This window comes from Salminus brasiliensis, chromosome 13 (genome assembly GCF_030463535.1).
Source record: "Salminus brasiliensis chromosome 13, fSalBra1.hap2, whole genome shotgun sequence".
In the NCBI taxonomy this organism is placed as follows: domain Eukaryota; kingdom Metazoa; phylum Chordata; class Actinopteri; order Characiformes; family Bryconidae; genus Salminus; species Salminus brasiliensis.
Genome location: NC_132890.1, coordinates 21004018 through 21020557, shown reverse-complemented (window position 1 = coordinate 21020557; position 16540 = coordinate 21004018). Strand labels below are relative to the sequence as shown.

General features: G+C 39.5%; 1 protein-coding gene across 1 annotated transcript in view; it reads right to left on the bottom strand.

Moving 5' to 3' along the window:
- The window catches only part of LOC140575553 (SH3 and multiple ankyrin repeat domains protein 2-like), a 125938-nt gene that overhangs the window by 71968 nt on the left and 37430 nt on the right, over positions 1-16540 (bottom strand). The window contains exon 10 of the mRNA XM_072695940.1: positions 5996-6326. Coding sequence (XP_072552041.1) covers positions 5996-6326 — 331 coding nt within the window. The remainder of the gene's footprint in view (positions 1-5995; positions 6327-16540) is intronic.

Below are 16540 nucleotides of genomic sequence, written 5' to 3'. Positions count from 1 at the left end.
GACTGTTCTAAATCATGGCCGCATACAAACGTCTAACACTGCCGGCTCATTTTACCTAAATATGCATGTTTGATGTACAAGAGCTCTAAAAATAGCTCTTGATTTAAGCCAACGCTTACATAAGCCTGTCCCCATCCTACACACATTTTACCCTACAGCACACACACACACTCACAGTAACTGATATCAGAGGGTTTACAGTAGATCAGGCTCCTGAGGAGATCACAGGTTTGATCAAATCACCAGACCAGATTAGCTGAGGTGTTTAATTGGGGTCACTGATCACAGTCTGAAATATCAGTTTTTAACACATGCCCACATGAGTGGACTGCTGGAATGCTCCTGAGGGCTTTAAGTAGGTTATGGCCTGCTGTCTAAACCTAAAATACAGCCAACGATAAAAATTAAAGGTTTTTACTATTTAAACTCAAATTCAAGTTTTTCTAATGTCAGATTTTAATTCTGAACATTGTATGTGTACTAATTTCAGACCTACAAAGCAATTTTGCCTACCCATGTTACCATAGATTTACATTAAATGTCACACTCTCTTATCTATAATTTTACTACAATATAATATATACTAGTAAAACGTCCAGGTACAGGTAAATACCCAATATGCATAAGGGTTTGTAGACACCTGCTCCTCCAGAGTTCCTTTTGAAATCAAGGGTAACTACTACTGCGAAGGCCTTACACTAGACTTTGAAACATTGCTGAGAGGATTTGATAGCATTCGGCCATGAGAGCATCAGTACGGTCAGGTCATGAAAATGGATGATTAGTTACACATCAACAATGCCACTTAAACTTGTCCCAGAGGTACTGGCTGGAGCTCCTGCACTCTAGAGAAGTCAATGGCACTACTCTACTTCCCACGTCCCAATTTCACCACTTGTTTCAATGAACTATGGGTAAGAAAGAACTAAATTTGATATATATATAATATATATATCAAATTATGACATACTTCTGCTGTTGCCAGTAAAAAAGCTTTGCAAAGCTACAGTGATGCACAGCTAAGTTGACCTAAAAGATGAGGTCAAGATGAGGTTTCTATTCTGTCCTGCTTGAGTCATGTATCAGTGAATCACTTTTGACATTTCCCAGTGACAGACAGCTGTCACTTCTTTGATGTTCTGCCTTGATGCTCCGCAGTTTCGACCAGAGAAGCGTTGTCAGGATAGAACTGAGACTGTGCAGAAAAAATATGTTGTGAATATTAATAACACTCTAAATGTAGGTATTGTGAAATACACTGAGGTGGAGCTACAGTCTCTCATTAGGGTAAATATTAATAACACTCTAAATGTAGGTATTGTGATATACACTGAGGTGGAGCTACAGTCTCTCATTAGAGTGATTATTAATAACACTCTAAATGTAGGTATTGTGATATACACTGAGAAGCTGATTTTGTGGCTTCGAGGAGTGTGAGATGTGTGTGTAATGACACCATATGTGTGTGAGGCTTTAATCCACATGGAGGTTAGAACATCACATCTTAATCACTTTTGAGGCTGCATTACATCACCAGCAAATAAAGCCTTCTGTATTGCAAGGCTAGAACACACACACACACACACACACACACAGATACAAACACTAATCCTCTTGAATGAGAATATACAGAGGAATGACCTGCAGTATCTTCAGTTCATAGCACTGAGTTAAGCTCAGAGAATGAAAGAATTACACACACAAACACACTGCGCATGCACACACACACACAAACACACTATAATTCATGAATTCAATGTATGACAGCACACAAATGGCAAAAAGATATAAACTGATATTTAAATATAGTAAATATATGGATTATTTCTGATTATTATGAGATTGGAAGAAAATTATATTACTATCTTAATGTTTCTCTAACAACATTACTGTGCATATCAATGTTCAAGAATGCGTCTGAGAATTTTAAAAAAGAATGTTAAAAAAGAGTTCCAAATTAAAAACAAAAAGTTTAAAAAAGGAATAATATAAAAAATGAAATGAGGTGATTTGAGGGAATGGGGATGGTGTGTTTGTGGTGATGTGCAGTGTTTAGTGTCTAGTCTGATGGCCAAAAAGCTCCTTTTTGGTCTCATCAGACCAAAGAAACTCTGGTTGACCCAGGAGTTTCCCACATGCCTTTGGGTGAACTGTAGTGGTGTAGCCTTTGACTGGATGAAGAACCCAGGCAACAGTTCTTTTAACTCCTTCAGAGGGGTCACAGGTGTCTTTGTGGTCTCTTTTAATAGTCTTCTTCTCCTTCTGCACTGTCACTTTTGTGAGGATGGCTTGTTCTAGGCAGATTTATGCAATGCTGACCACATTCATTCTATTGCTTAATGATGGATTTTTCTGAATTATAGGGGATGTTCAGTGACTTTTCTGTGTATCCATCCAATATATTATATATTATATATATTATATATATCCAATATATACTCAATATATTATTCAATGGAGTTTCTCAGAGCTATGTGAAGAGTTCTTCAGAGGTTTTCGTGGTGAATTTGTAGCCAGGAATACTGATTAACCAGTGACAGGAGTATTTACACTACAATCACTTCAGACACATTCACTGCACTCAGCTGATCTCCATTTCACTAATTGTGAGACTACTAGCAGCAACTGACCAATGGACCTCTATTGAATTAGGTCAGTCGCTTTGAGGAGGGGGTGAATGTTTATGCAATCACTTAATTTACATCATTTTATAATTTTATTTAATTAACATTACTATGTAGAAATTCCTTTTGACATTAAATATGTTTTTTTTTATTATTGTCAAAAAGCAAATTATATTGGTCATCATTTCATTTATAAAAGCAGTAAAAGGAAAAAATATCCAAGGGGGTCAATACTTTTTATAGGCACTGTAATTTAGCTTGAATCTACTTATAAAATAAACCACTGCAAGTGGACAAACTTACTTAAAACATAGATATTAGCTAAATAATCTGAGAAGAACCCCACAACAATTTTACCATGAGACATATTAGAGTTGAGATTTAAGATTTCCCTAAGAACATTTCTTAGGGCAGGATTGACATTATGCTAAAATGAATTAAACATTATTCTCTAGACGTGTACGGAAGATTACTGTTATACTAACACACATTTTTAAGTTGCCAATTTTATGATCTGCCTTAGTACTAGGAACTCAACTCGTAGTTAGAAATCTAGTTTAAAATCATTTGTCTGAGCTGAATGTTTGGGTTAGTTAAACTGTTTAACTAACCCAAACATTCAGCTCAGACAAATGATTTTAAACTAGATTTCTAACTACGAGTTGAGTTCCTAGTACTAAGGCAGATCGTAAAATTGGCAACTTAAAAATGTAAAAAACTTTTTAAAAATTGCTGAAATAAAATTTAAATGTAAAAAAACACTTTAATTAGTTAAGAAATCTGTATCTTACATTCTTTTTATTTTTAGAATAATTTAAAATATATATATTTTACAATATTTAAAAACCAACATGTGAACAATATTATTTTAAAAAATGGTACATAGGCATTTACAGTGTATAATTATCTGTAAAATAATCTCATAATAAAATAATCAAATAAAATCATTTTTGACAAAATTTACAGGAGAAGAAAAATTCCTTCTTAACTTTTTCAGTGGAAGTCAATGTAAAAAATTAAAAAAATAAAAATAATAATAATAATAATAAAATTATATATATATATATATATAATATTATATATATATATATATATATATATATATATTTACATTGACTTCCACTGAAGTCCTCCTCCTGTAAATTTGCAGTTTTGGAAATACAAGGTTTTGTGACAGTGATGATTTGAGATATTTACTAGATATAAGATGCTAAGAGCTAACCTTTCACAGAGCATTCACACTATTACAAAAATCAACAATCGTCCCTCTACGATCACGATGCTAAATGGTGTAATGTTGGGGTTTGTAGGACACTATAAAATATCCATATACTCATTTCCACACTTTATCCTCACTATGGAAATCCATACGTGTAAAATGTAAGGCGTGCGATGGAAGCCATGGCAACCACGATGGTAACTAGGGCAAGTTTTCCACACTGACACCCTATTCCCTTAGCAGGGATGCTAATATATTCACACACCAAGCTAAACGCCAGCCCGGACTGCTTAGCAGCTCAGCTACAAACTACAACACACAGAGATCTGAACACACACAGACCATGATATTCACAAAGCCACTGAGCCACAGTCGCTCTGAGAAAACGACCTGTAAAGCTGATAGCTTAACCATCTTCCAAAGCAAGTCTGGAGCCATTAGGCTAATGTTGCTAAAACAATGAAGAATGTATACTTCATCAAATAGCATGATGCTAACTGCAAGTCCAAATCATCACACATGGTTTCTGACACTGTATGATTTGCCATTATCTAGAACAAGGACTGAAGTACGGAGTGGAACTTAGTTTCAGGATGCTGCTTTACTTTTTACTTTTTAACAACATTCTGATACAAAAACAGGGACCTTGCCTCATTTGCTTACTTTCCAGTCAAAATGTTGACATTTCACAGCGTCAGGAAAAAAAGCAGAAACACATTTAAACAGAAGACAACAGAGAAGCATTAACAGATGATTCCACCCCTGTTGCAAATTAGGTTTATCCAAATGTACAAACATTCAGCTGTTTTGGCGTTCAACTAATAAAAGTACTTCTCCAAATTCAACAAAATGCCGCTTCTAATGACGACTGCCGTCTCAGAATTATTCAACCTCCGTCATAAGAGCACACATCTACAGATGGCAAATCAAGTGCTTCATTAGTTTCATCAGGTGAGCTTGGGATAAAACTACAGGTTTAATGACTGTGACGTTTGACTGCATGTTAGAAATATGGTTTAGAGAGTCGTCCAAAGAACTCAGAAAAGAGATGACTGCCTTAACAAACAAGGAAAAGGATACATGTCCAGCTGGAACCACAATTCACAAGTTCAGAGTTAAAGGAACACTGGCTACACTACCTGGACATGGCAGAAAGAGGAAGCTATCACCGACTGCCATCAGATTCCTGAGAAGGAAGGTGGTGAGAAACCCCTTGAGGGACTGCAAAAGACCTACAGGAAGATTTGGTGGCAGCAGGCCATGAGGTTTCAGTTTGCACAGTAAAACTAATACTAAGTGCTGCAGGTCTCCATGCCCGTACACCTCTACTTAGTTTGGAGGCAGAATAATAAAGCATTCGCTGAAAAGAACCTGGAAGGGGACTGGGTGTTGGGGGTCTACCAGGTAGACTTTCCTTTTTTGTGCACCGTACAAACTAGTTCAGTTCATGCTTATAGATAACATGAGACACATAGAGTCAGGAACCACACAAAGAAGTCTATGAGAGTTTAAGTAAGGGGTAGGGTGGTGTAAATATGATTTTTTGGCAAACTGTTTCTTTAACTAGTTCAAACCACCACCCATTTCCATAGTTACACCACCACCCATGTACATATTTATGCCACCACCCACTTCCATGGTTACGCGCCCACCTCTTTTCATGGTTACACTGCCCCCCATGTACATATTTATGCCACCACCCACTTCTATGGTTGGCATCTCCAACAATTTTTATTGATACTTCCACAGCCACTTCCATAGTTACACCCCCAACCACTTCCATGGTTATGCCATGGTTACTTGCGCTACGCCAATTTCATGGTTCTGCTACCACCCATTTCCACAGCTACTCTACACAAATGTCCATGGTTACTATACATTCATTCCATGATTTTTTCCCCACCCCTTTCCATGGTGACGTTGCTAACCACTTCAATGGTTAACCACTTCAGTGGTTAGCTCACCACCCATTTCCATGGTTATTTTAACGGCCTAATTTTATGCTTATGTTCCACCAATTTCCATAGTTAGGCCCCCAACCATTTCCATTTCACGTCCATGGTCACACCACCATCTACTTCCATGGTTACGCCCCCTCCAGTTTCCATGGTTACACTCCACCCATTTCCACAGTTACTCTACAATAACTCACCTTTGCTGCAGTCTACGCTGTTCCTCTCCCAGGCGGCTGAGTGACGGTGATCTGCTCTGTGTTTGGTGTTTGTTCCCTCGTCCTCCTGTTCTCACTGTGCCGTTCGGGTTCCTCTGCATCTGCTGCAGCAGCTGCGGCGAGAGGCTGCGACTGGGGGCCGCATCGGGACTCCCCACACACACACTCAGGACGGGGGCCACATCGGGGCTTCCCACAGACACATTGAGGTTATTATCACTGTTGGAGCGCAGCAGCATCCGCGGGGCTGCAAGACTGCTGGGCTGCGGGCCCCTCCGCCGCCGAGAGTATGCTGGGGCCTCGCGGAAAGGCACTGAGAGAGAAATGTTAAGGGAAATTCAAGAACGTCAGTATACAGAAGCCTGCAACCACACATATTATTACACATGATAATATATATTTATAAACACTGGTCAAAAATGGCCAAAAGTCTGTGGATGCCTACTCATCCAATGTTTCTCACAAAACCAGAAGCATTAAAAAAAGTTTGTGCCAACCTGCAGTAACAGCCTCTGCTCTTGTGACAAGGCTTTACCCCAGATGTTGGAACATTGTTGCGAGGTAAATGCCTAGTTCTGCCTCTCAAACTCATCCAAAAGAGATTGGATAGACCTTCATCACCCCAGCATGTGTGGTTGTTATGGCATCCCAAATGGTTGTAATAAGGTTGCTAGGTTGTTGCTATGCTAATTTAGGTGCTTGCTATGATCTTGCTGATGAAGTTGCTGATAGGGTGTTGCTAGGTGATCTCAACTGCTATGGGGTCCCAGACAATTGCAGGTGGGTGTGTGAGGTGTAAGGTGTATGATAGGTGTATCACTAGTTGGTTGCTATGATGTTGTTAGGGGTTTGTTAGATGGTTGGTAAGGTGCTGCTAACTATGTGCTATGCCATGCCTGATGTTTGCTAGGCCGTTTCTAGCTAGTTGCTATGCTATGCAAGGTGGTTGCTATGGTATCCCACATGTTTACAACGGTGGTACTAGGTGTTGGTATTTCACAAACCCTTTCCCACAAATTTCTGCCATTCATTGTCAGGAGAAACAATGATTTTTTGAGAGGAATGTTTTTTATAATAACAATAATAATAATACTATTATTAATGTTAAACCACAGAGATAGTGGTCCAACTCCAGTTCGGCAATGTGGACCATTTCCTCCCCTTATCTTAAATTCATTCTTAAGCCTTTTGGCTTCATAACCAAAAAAAACATATTTTGCACATATGTGCATAGTAGTTGGCTCACAGTTCACGCTGATTAAGGTGCTCTTCAGAGGATGACTGAAAAACAAAGCAATCTGACAGAAAATAACTGTGTTCAGACCTTTACTGCCCCTTTTCTGAGTACCTGTCACACTTCCTAACGGCTGAGATAAAAAGCCCTGTGTTTCTCCCAGCCTCAGCACTTCCAGCTCTGAGCAGGTAGCAGACTAAAAATAGCTCCCAGGCCAATTCAGGAATAAAGTGTTTGGTATCTTTAGGAGTCAGAGGGAGGACGTTCTGATGAGGCTCCTTCTGGCGTCCTTGTGCGGGTATAGAGTGTATCTAGGGCACTGGAGCACCGTTCAGCCTCGGGACAGAACCATAAAACACACTCACCTCTAAAACAGCGCCACCCAGAAACCACAAACAAACCAAACCTGTGTCCATCACAACGTCAAGAAACACTTAAGGCAAAGACTCAAGGAAAAGACAACAGATGCTCAAATTAATATCAAACTATCAAAAAATTACATCACAATCTAGCAACCATGAGAAAGACCAAAGTAACCACTTAACACCACCCTGGAAACCCAGCAGTAACCCACTAAACACTTACTAAACTGCCTTGAGGCTCTATGGAATACCTTAGTAATGCTCCAGCTCCAGTCTTACATACCAAAAACCATCTAGCATCCCCCTAGCAAACATATGAGATACTACAGAAACACTCTCCTAGCAACAAGCAGGAAACATGAAAACATAAAAAATAACAAACACTAACAACACCATAAAAATGACATAGCAACAGCATGACAACCACCTAGCAACTGCCTAGAGACTCAATCACCTAAAGCATCACAGAAATACCCTAGCAATTGCATGAGACACTATAGCAACCACCTCACAAAACCCCACACAACCCTCAAGCAACCATGACAGATACAGTGGAAACCCTTAGCCATACCCTGGCAGCCACCTGCAATAACATAGCACTCACTTGGCCAGACTCACCACAGTGACCACCAGTGTATAAACAATTTAGCAATTACCTAGCAACAACATAGCAACCCCCTAGCCACAAGAGACATGCTACGAACCACCTGTAACACCATAGCAATAGCCTGGCAATAGCCTAGCAATCGCCTAGCAATCGCCTGCGATAACACGTCTCTATGTTCTAGGAACCACATAAACACTTATCAACATCTTAGCAACCACTATGAATGCCATAATTAACATTCACAGCACCCTTTTATCACCACCAACAAAAGCGACTTTTGACTTCTAATATGATCCATTACTTCAAAAGATTTAGAGCTAGTGTCCGTCCTGACTACCCCGAGGCTGTGCCTCTGGTCATGTGATGCATAAAAAGTGGCACATTTTTATTTAATACTAAAAATATCCAAAGACGGACAGAACTAGAACTAATTCTGATACATGCTCTACACTCTGATGTCTACGCACATCCCCATACAGCAGCATAGACAACGTTATGAGGCTGATTAACAGCACCATTAAACCCACACACTCACACACACACACACACACACACACTGCCTTACAACGCCTTCATTATAAATGAATGACTGGACATTTGCCCCAGAGCTCTGTGGCCTCATCATTACTATTATTATGACCAAAATTGCTGCTGCTGATTTCTCCCACGCTGAAACCCAGCCAGCCATAACGGACTTCATAACAGTCGTCTCTCTGCAGAAAGCTGTAACGGACAGCGCTGGTGAAGGCACCACTGGACACCGTGTTTATTCTCTGTACTTCCAAAGCGATGTAGAGTTTGTGTGTGAAGTGTGTAAAAAGGTCCACTCTCAATGCACAGAACACATAATCCAGCTTATATTCATTTACAAGTACATCCACAGCAATGATACATGGATGTGTGGCCAACCCATTTCTATGGTTACATCAGTGTGGTTGCCAGTGAGCGGAAGCACAAGGGAGTGGTTTCTAATATAGTGGCCAGTGAGTGACAGCACCCAAGATGGGGTTTCTAAAAAGTGGCCAATGACTGGAAACACAAGGCAGGGGTTTCCAATAAAGTGGCAATTGAGTATAAGCACAAAAGTGGTCAGTGAGTGGAAGCACAAGGTGGGGTTTCTTACAAAGGGGCCAGTGAGTGGAAGAACAGAACAGTTTCTAATAAAGTGGTCAGTGAGTGGAAGCACAAGGTAAGGGTTTCTATTAAAGTGGCCAGTGAATTGAAGCACAAGGTAAGGGTTTCCAATAAAGTGGCCACTGAGTGGAAACACTGTTCTAATATTTAGTCTAGCTCCAGCAGAGAGATGACTGCTATAATGCTGGTGTCAGAAGAAGCTCCTGATGATGACAGTGAGTGAGTTGTAGTGTTTGGGTATGGATTAAGGCAGAATCCTCGCTGCATCAGAAATCCTTAATCACACAGCAAGGAAAGAGCAGGGGAGGAAAGCCGTGTCTTATGTAATGAGGAGTGTGCTCAGTGTAACTTATATCATTAAGGGGCCTCTAGAGCGAGGATTGGAGCCAGGATCAGGCTCAATCCGAAGAAAATCCTGCGACCGAGACGACGCTTCATGAGTAAACACAGGAAAAAGCATTTTAACAACCTGCATTTTATTTTTTTTTAGCTTTATGTATTTCTAACAATTCACATAACCAAGGCTGCTACTATGACTTCAAGACTGATATATGCTAATATGCTCTATGATGATTGGCTGCCCTGTAGTCATTGTGCTTCATCTAAAAAAAAAAAAAAAAACAGTCTAGGCTGATGCCTAATGCCTTCATTGTGAATGGGGCTTTACGATACACTCATTTCCATGATTACACTACACCCATTTCCTTGGTTATGATATAGTCTTTTCTTTGGTTACACTTCATCCTTTTGGATGCATGCTACACCAACTTCAGTAATTACACTACACTCATGTCTGTGATTACACTTCACACATTTCCATGGTTACACTACACCTGCTTTCATGGTTACACTACAGCCATTTCCATGTTTACACTGCACATTTCTTTGCAGTTATGCGACACATATTTCCATGGTTACTCTACACCTCATTTCATGGTTATACCACAGATATTTACATGGTTACACAACATTCATTGCCATGGTTACACTACTAAAAATAATTTTCGCTATACCTTTTACATGGTTACACTACAGACTCTTTCATGATTCTGCTTACGCTACATTAATTTTTATGATCACACTACACACATTTTCCATGGTTACAGTAAATCTTGTTTAATAGATACGCTACACCCACTTCCATTGTTACACTACACCATTTTTCATGGTTTCCAAGGGGACCTCTAGTGCAAGGGTAAGGGCCAGGATCAGGTTTAATCTGAGGAAAATCCGGCGGCCGGGATGACCCGGGAAAATACACAGCGCTTCATGAGTAAACCATTTTTCATGTATACACTAGACCTTGTTATGCAACACACGTTTTATTGTAACACCCATGTAAACAATGTTAAACAGAGTGGGTTGCATGGGAAACCCTTAGCTCCAGAGAACTTTACCCAGTCAGAAAAGTTTAGTGGAGAATGGAATCAGACGTCTGAGTTCTTGCTATAAATTTGTAAGTCTGAATGGGTATGTAGTGAATGGGTATGTAGTGAATGGGTATGTAGTAAATGAGTATGTAGTGAATGGGTATGTAGTAAATGGGTATGTAGTGAATGGGTATGTAGTAAATGGGTATGTAGTAAATGGGTATGTAGTGAATGGGTATGTAGTAAATGGGTATGTAGTAAATGGGTATGTAGTTAATGGGTATGTAGTAAATGGGTATGTAGTAAATGGGTATGTAGTTAATGGGTATGTAGTAAATGGGTTTGTAATAAATGGGTATGTAGTGAATAGGTATGTAGTGAATGGGTATGTAGTGAATGGGTATGTAGTGAATGGGTATGTAGTAAATGGGTATGTAGTAAATAGGTATGTAGTGAATGGGTATTTAGTAAATGGGTATGTAGTGAATGGGTATGTAGTAAATGGGTATGTAGTAAATGGGTATGTAGTGAAAGCCTAATAGGTGGACTTATGTGAATGTGTTGGTTTTTGTGACATTGATGCACCCACATGCTGTATACTGTTAACTATAGAGCATGCACCATGAACCTGACCATACACCCTTGAATATAAAGGTGCTACAAATGGTTCATTGAGGGATGCCATAGAATTGTGAAGAACCTTTGAAAGACAAAAAACTTGCAAAGATTCTTTATCAATTTAAAGGTCACATCTCTTTTACACAAAAGTGACTACAGTTTCACTCAAATAACTTTTTGTAGCACTTATATTTTAAGTGTAATTTTTTTAATGTATATGAACTTAATCCATATAGAGCTCAATTGAATACATATGCATGTTTGTGCATGTGCTAAACATATACACATACACACACACACATACAGGCTTAGTGCTGCCAAAGCTATTGTAAAATGTAAAATGTAGGGATGCTGCTGATCAGAACTCACTGCTAGCTTCATACTGCGTGTGCATTAGTGCAGTAAATGCTACAGTCTGAGGAGCTCTTAGTGCTGTTACAGGAACTAACTGTGTAGCGGGATGTCTCTACAGCAGTCGCACACCACAATAACCTCAGTTCAATAAACCCGACTCATAAATATCACAATTATAAACTTTGCTTAAGTCAACCTGCAGTTATAAAATCTGCTAAACATGAATCAGTAGGAAATGTATTGATTATTGATTACTGTCCAGTCTGCTGCTCTGCTGAACCCTAACATGGGCAGCTCCAGAAGTGCATACAGGTAATAAACATAAACAACAACAACAACAAACTGCTGTATCTCGGAGTGAAGCCCTGTATTTAAGTCTGCTTACCTTCTTTTTTTAAGGCGCTGAGGAACGACTTCATCCCCACACACACATGTACACACGCTCACACATGCACACACACAAACACACACACACACACCTCAGGCTCAGGATAAACCTCCCCCTCCAATTGAGCAAGCGCGCGGAAACTGAAACGCTTCCGAGACTCAGAGAGAGAGAGCGAGAGAGAGAGAGAGAGAGAGAGAGAGATATGAATAAGACCCTCCCACTCTCTCGCTCTCTCTCTCCCTCATTGTTTATTTCTTTCTCTCTGTATATTTTATTCCCCACTCCTACTGAAGCTCTTTCTCTGTGTCTCAAAACCATGGCATATCATTTAAAACTTAAAAAAAATATAATATAATATTATACACATTACATTAAATATGAATAATATTATAAATATTATTTAAGAATAACATAATTCCAGTCAGGGAAGTGTTTTTGCTCCCTAAATCCACTATGAATGGACTATGAACCAGGACTGTGGCTATTAAGACTATTAACTCTAACCCCCCCCCAACCCCAAGAACACACAGGACTGAAGACATGCACTTATTTGTATAATAATTAGTGCTCCTGCTCAGTTGCACAGCGTAATGTAGTGCATCCACTTTGCACTTAGTGGAGTTATGACATAACTGAAATTTGGGAGGAGGAACATGCCCAAAGCCACTCCTCCCTAATCGAAGGGATATAAATTCCAGCTCTACCTTGTCCACTCAGCACATCCCACCTCTCTTACAATCTTCTCCCAAAACATCACAAGCTGAAGGCATTACCCTTAACAACTCATTTAGTAAATTTAGTGTATATATTGCTTTTTAATTCATATATATTTGCTTTTCATTTATTATTTATGATTTATTTTATATTTAATTTTGCTTATTTTATTTGATACAGCTGTATCTTCTTTGTGTGTCTTGTTGTATATATTCTACTTTATATTCTATCCTGTTGTTTCATCAGAGCAGACAGTTTTCAAAGGATTTCACTGCTAGTTACCACTGTGTAAAATGATGTATGTGACAAATAAAACTTTGAACTTACATAAATAGATTAAATACTTATTTTGTCTAACTTTTCTTTTTTCTTGAAGCAATAATTTTTTTTAAATCTGAATTTAGGTGATGTTTTCCTAAAAACGTCCGTCAGATTGAACAATTCACCCCATTACTCTTAAGCGATACTGGCTGGCACGGGCGTCTGTTAGCTAGTGTTGCGAAGCTGGGTGCCAGCTGCCCGGCTGTGGCGCTTTGGCAGCAGTTCAAAAAGTATGTATCGGAAGAGATGTGTTAAGGTCTTACCCTCCTAGTGTCAGGAGCACTGCTAGTGCTAGGGCAAAACTACAAACAGGTAAGTTGTTCCAAATTGGGGGAAAATAGGAAAAATTCAACAGACAATTTTATAAAAAAAAAAAAAAACAACAAAAAAACAATCATTTCATTAAAATGACTATTAATTCATTAACAATTTAAAAAGTCATTATCTCAATATAATAACTTCATTTCTGGAAAAATTAAAAACCACTTTATTTTTTATTAGATTTAATTAGAAGGACGGACCAACACATGCCCCCTCCGACATGTGTGCACATTTGTGTTTTCACACAAAAAACAATGAGAGAAGATATGTTGTCGGCTTCTGACAGGGAGGAACTTCCACAATTTACCTTCCATCTCGCCTTTTGGCTTTTTTTCATTATGTGTTTTTTCTATCTATCTTGCTATAGTTTCTCTTTTCATTCATTCATTTCATACTAACTGATAAATAATTGAAAAGGCATTGCTCAGTTTTCAGGGCAGGTAGAGCCCTGGAGCAGCAGTTCCACATCAGTATCAGCTATAACTCCAGAGCTCTAAGGGTTAACCTGGAGCTGCTGTGTGTTGTGCAAGGTTCTTCTTGAATGGATATATAAAACTCATTAGAAACTAGGGCAGTTGGAGGAAAACTGGGAAACTGGGAACCGCACACATAGCATTCCAGCAATCACCAGACCTTCCAGACCTTTCAGTGTTGCCCTTTACTGGAGATTTATTTCATCTTTGTGTAAATGGCTTCATTCTTCTATAGAAAAGGCTAAATGATTTCCTGCTTCTGTCATTGACAGCTGGAAATAGGCCTCTCTCTTTCTCTTTCTCTCTCTTTCTCATTTTCTTCTTAAATAGAGGACAGCTGTTTGACCACACATAGCCTACAGAACAGCATTAACATGTCTGAGCTCACCTCATTGGCGACACATTCAACCACTTCATTTGGTCTTTCTGTGTTTTTGCCGAAGCACAGTTCCGACCAGCTCCTGCCTTTACACACCACACTAAAACAGCAGCCTGTGATTACCCACGTCGCATATCAGTCAGATGTCATCAAAGTAAGCTGTTCTCGTCCACGTTGAGTGCTAAAACTGCTCTGACGCCTGGCTTGCGAAGACTATGCGCGAGTGTTGGCGGACAAGTGCAGATGTTCACAGATTCACAGATGCAGAAGTATAAACCAGCCTTAAGGAGCTTGGCCATGGAAGTGCAGGGTGCCGATTGTGGAGAGTCTTGAGTTGAGCTCTGCTCAGATTAGCACTCGTTCGCCACACATTCTTTAATACACAGTGCTGTCAATCATCTTTAAAGAGGCTTAGTGGAGGAAGGAGAAAACAAAAAAAGCAACTATATTTGTATACGTCATCACTGTCCACTTTATGCTAGGGTGAGAATGGGCCCACCATCCAAAAATGTCCAGACAAGAGCGCCTCTGTGGTCAGAAACTGGCCAATGATGAAGGCGTGAGACTCTACAGACTCTATCTGAACACCAGCAAGGGGGAGCTAAAAATTAGACGGTTCTTATGAAGTTTAGGGGAATGCAATGAGGGTAGGTGCAAAGTCATAAAAGTGGTATATTTTTGATATTTGAGAAGAAAGCCCTCAGATCGCCACAGTTATTACACTTTGGGCCCCCAAGGCACCCTTGGGCACCCTTGCACCCTTGCCCTTGGGCACCCTTGCACCCTTGCTTCATAACTAGTTATGAAATCATAACAGCGCAAACATCTAGCATGCCCTACCCTTCAAGTTACAGTCCATGTATCCACACAGCACCAATTACTTGCTTATTACTCTAGATAAAATTACATCAAGCAAGTAAAACATGCCTTAAAAGAAGTCAATATGTCGATAAAAGTATTGGGACACACCTCTAAATCACTGAATCTAGGTGTTTTATTTAGCCCCATTGCCACAGATGTATAAAATCAAGCACCTAGCTATGCAATCTGCCTTTACACACATTAGTGAAAGAATGGTTTGTTCTAAAGAGCTCACTTAAATCCAGTGTGGTTCTGTAATAGGATGCCACCTTTGCAACAAGTCAGTGCATGTAATTGTTTTTCTCTTAGATATTCGACCAATGACTGTGAGTGGTTTTACATTTACATTTTACATGTATGGCGCTCTTATCCAGCGCGACTTCCAGGGTTACTCATATTACAGAGGTGGGTCAGTGTAGTGTTGGGAGTCTTGCCCAAGGACTTTTATTGGTGTAGTGCAGCATAGTCACCCAGACTGGTAGCTCAGTGGCAGGTAGTGGTTTTATCTGTTGCACCACACCAACCAAAGGTGGAAGTGTTTAGGAAGCACAGCAACTCAGCCACAAGTGACAGATCACATAATGTTACAGAGCAGGGTTGCCGAGTGCTGAGGCACATGGGATGGGATGTCATAACTATCCTGTAGGTGTAATGTGTAGGTGACCCAATTCTTTGTCCACATAGTTTTGTCATATACATCTTAAAAAATGTAAGAACCCTTTAAGCAGGCAAAGAACCAATTAAGCATCTAAATGGTTCTTCGAGTTGCCATGGTTTTATATAGAACCACTGCGCTTCCTAAAGAACCCTTAAGAGTCTGCATTGATGATTTCATTTATTAAGAAAATGCCAAATATACAGCAGAGTCCACACACTGGTCTTTTCTGATAGGGTTCTCATTACACACTGCCACAAACACACCAATCCACAAACACATCAGAGAGATCAGATCAGTTAATTAGGTCTGGGCACATGTGTTTGGGTGGCGTGGTGCTGAGAGGCTGCTGATGAAAGCCATGAATCAGATCCATGAGAACAAACACTGTCAATGATCCACCAACGGCAGAAAACAACAGACAGGAGGAACACGCTAAAAACCTGCTAAACAAATCAAAATTCTGCACAGTTTGAATATAAACTTTAAGAGTATTATGTTTTGTGGTATATTATGTGCATGTGTATGTATTGATGATGGGTATAAATGCATATGGAAGGTATGAATGAAAATAAAGGAGTATGCATAGGCATGTAAATGGGTATGGATGAGCCTAGATAATATATGGATATGGATGAATATGGCTAGAAATGTATGTGTATAGATGAGCATAGATAGAAATGTATAGTTATGGATGAGCATATACAGGAATTTATGGTTATGGATAAGCATAGAT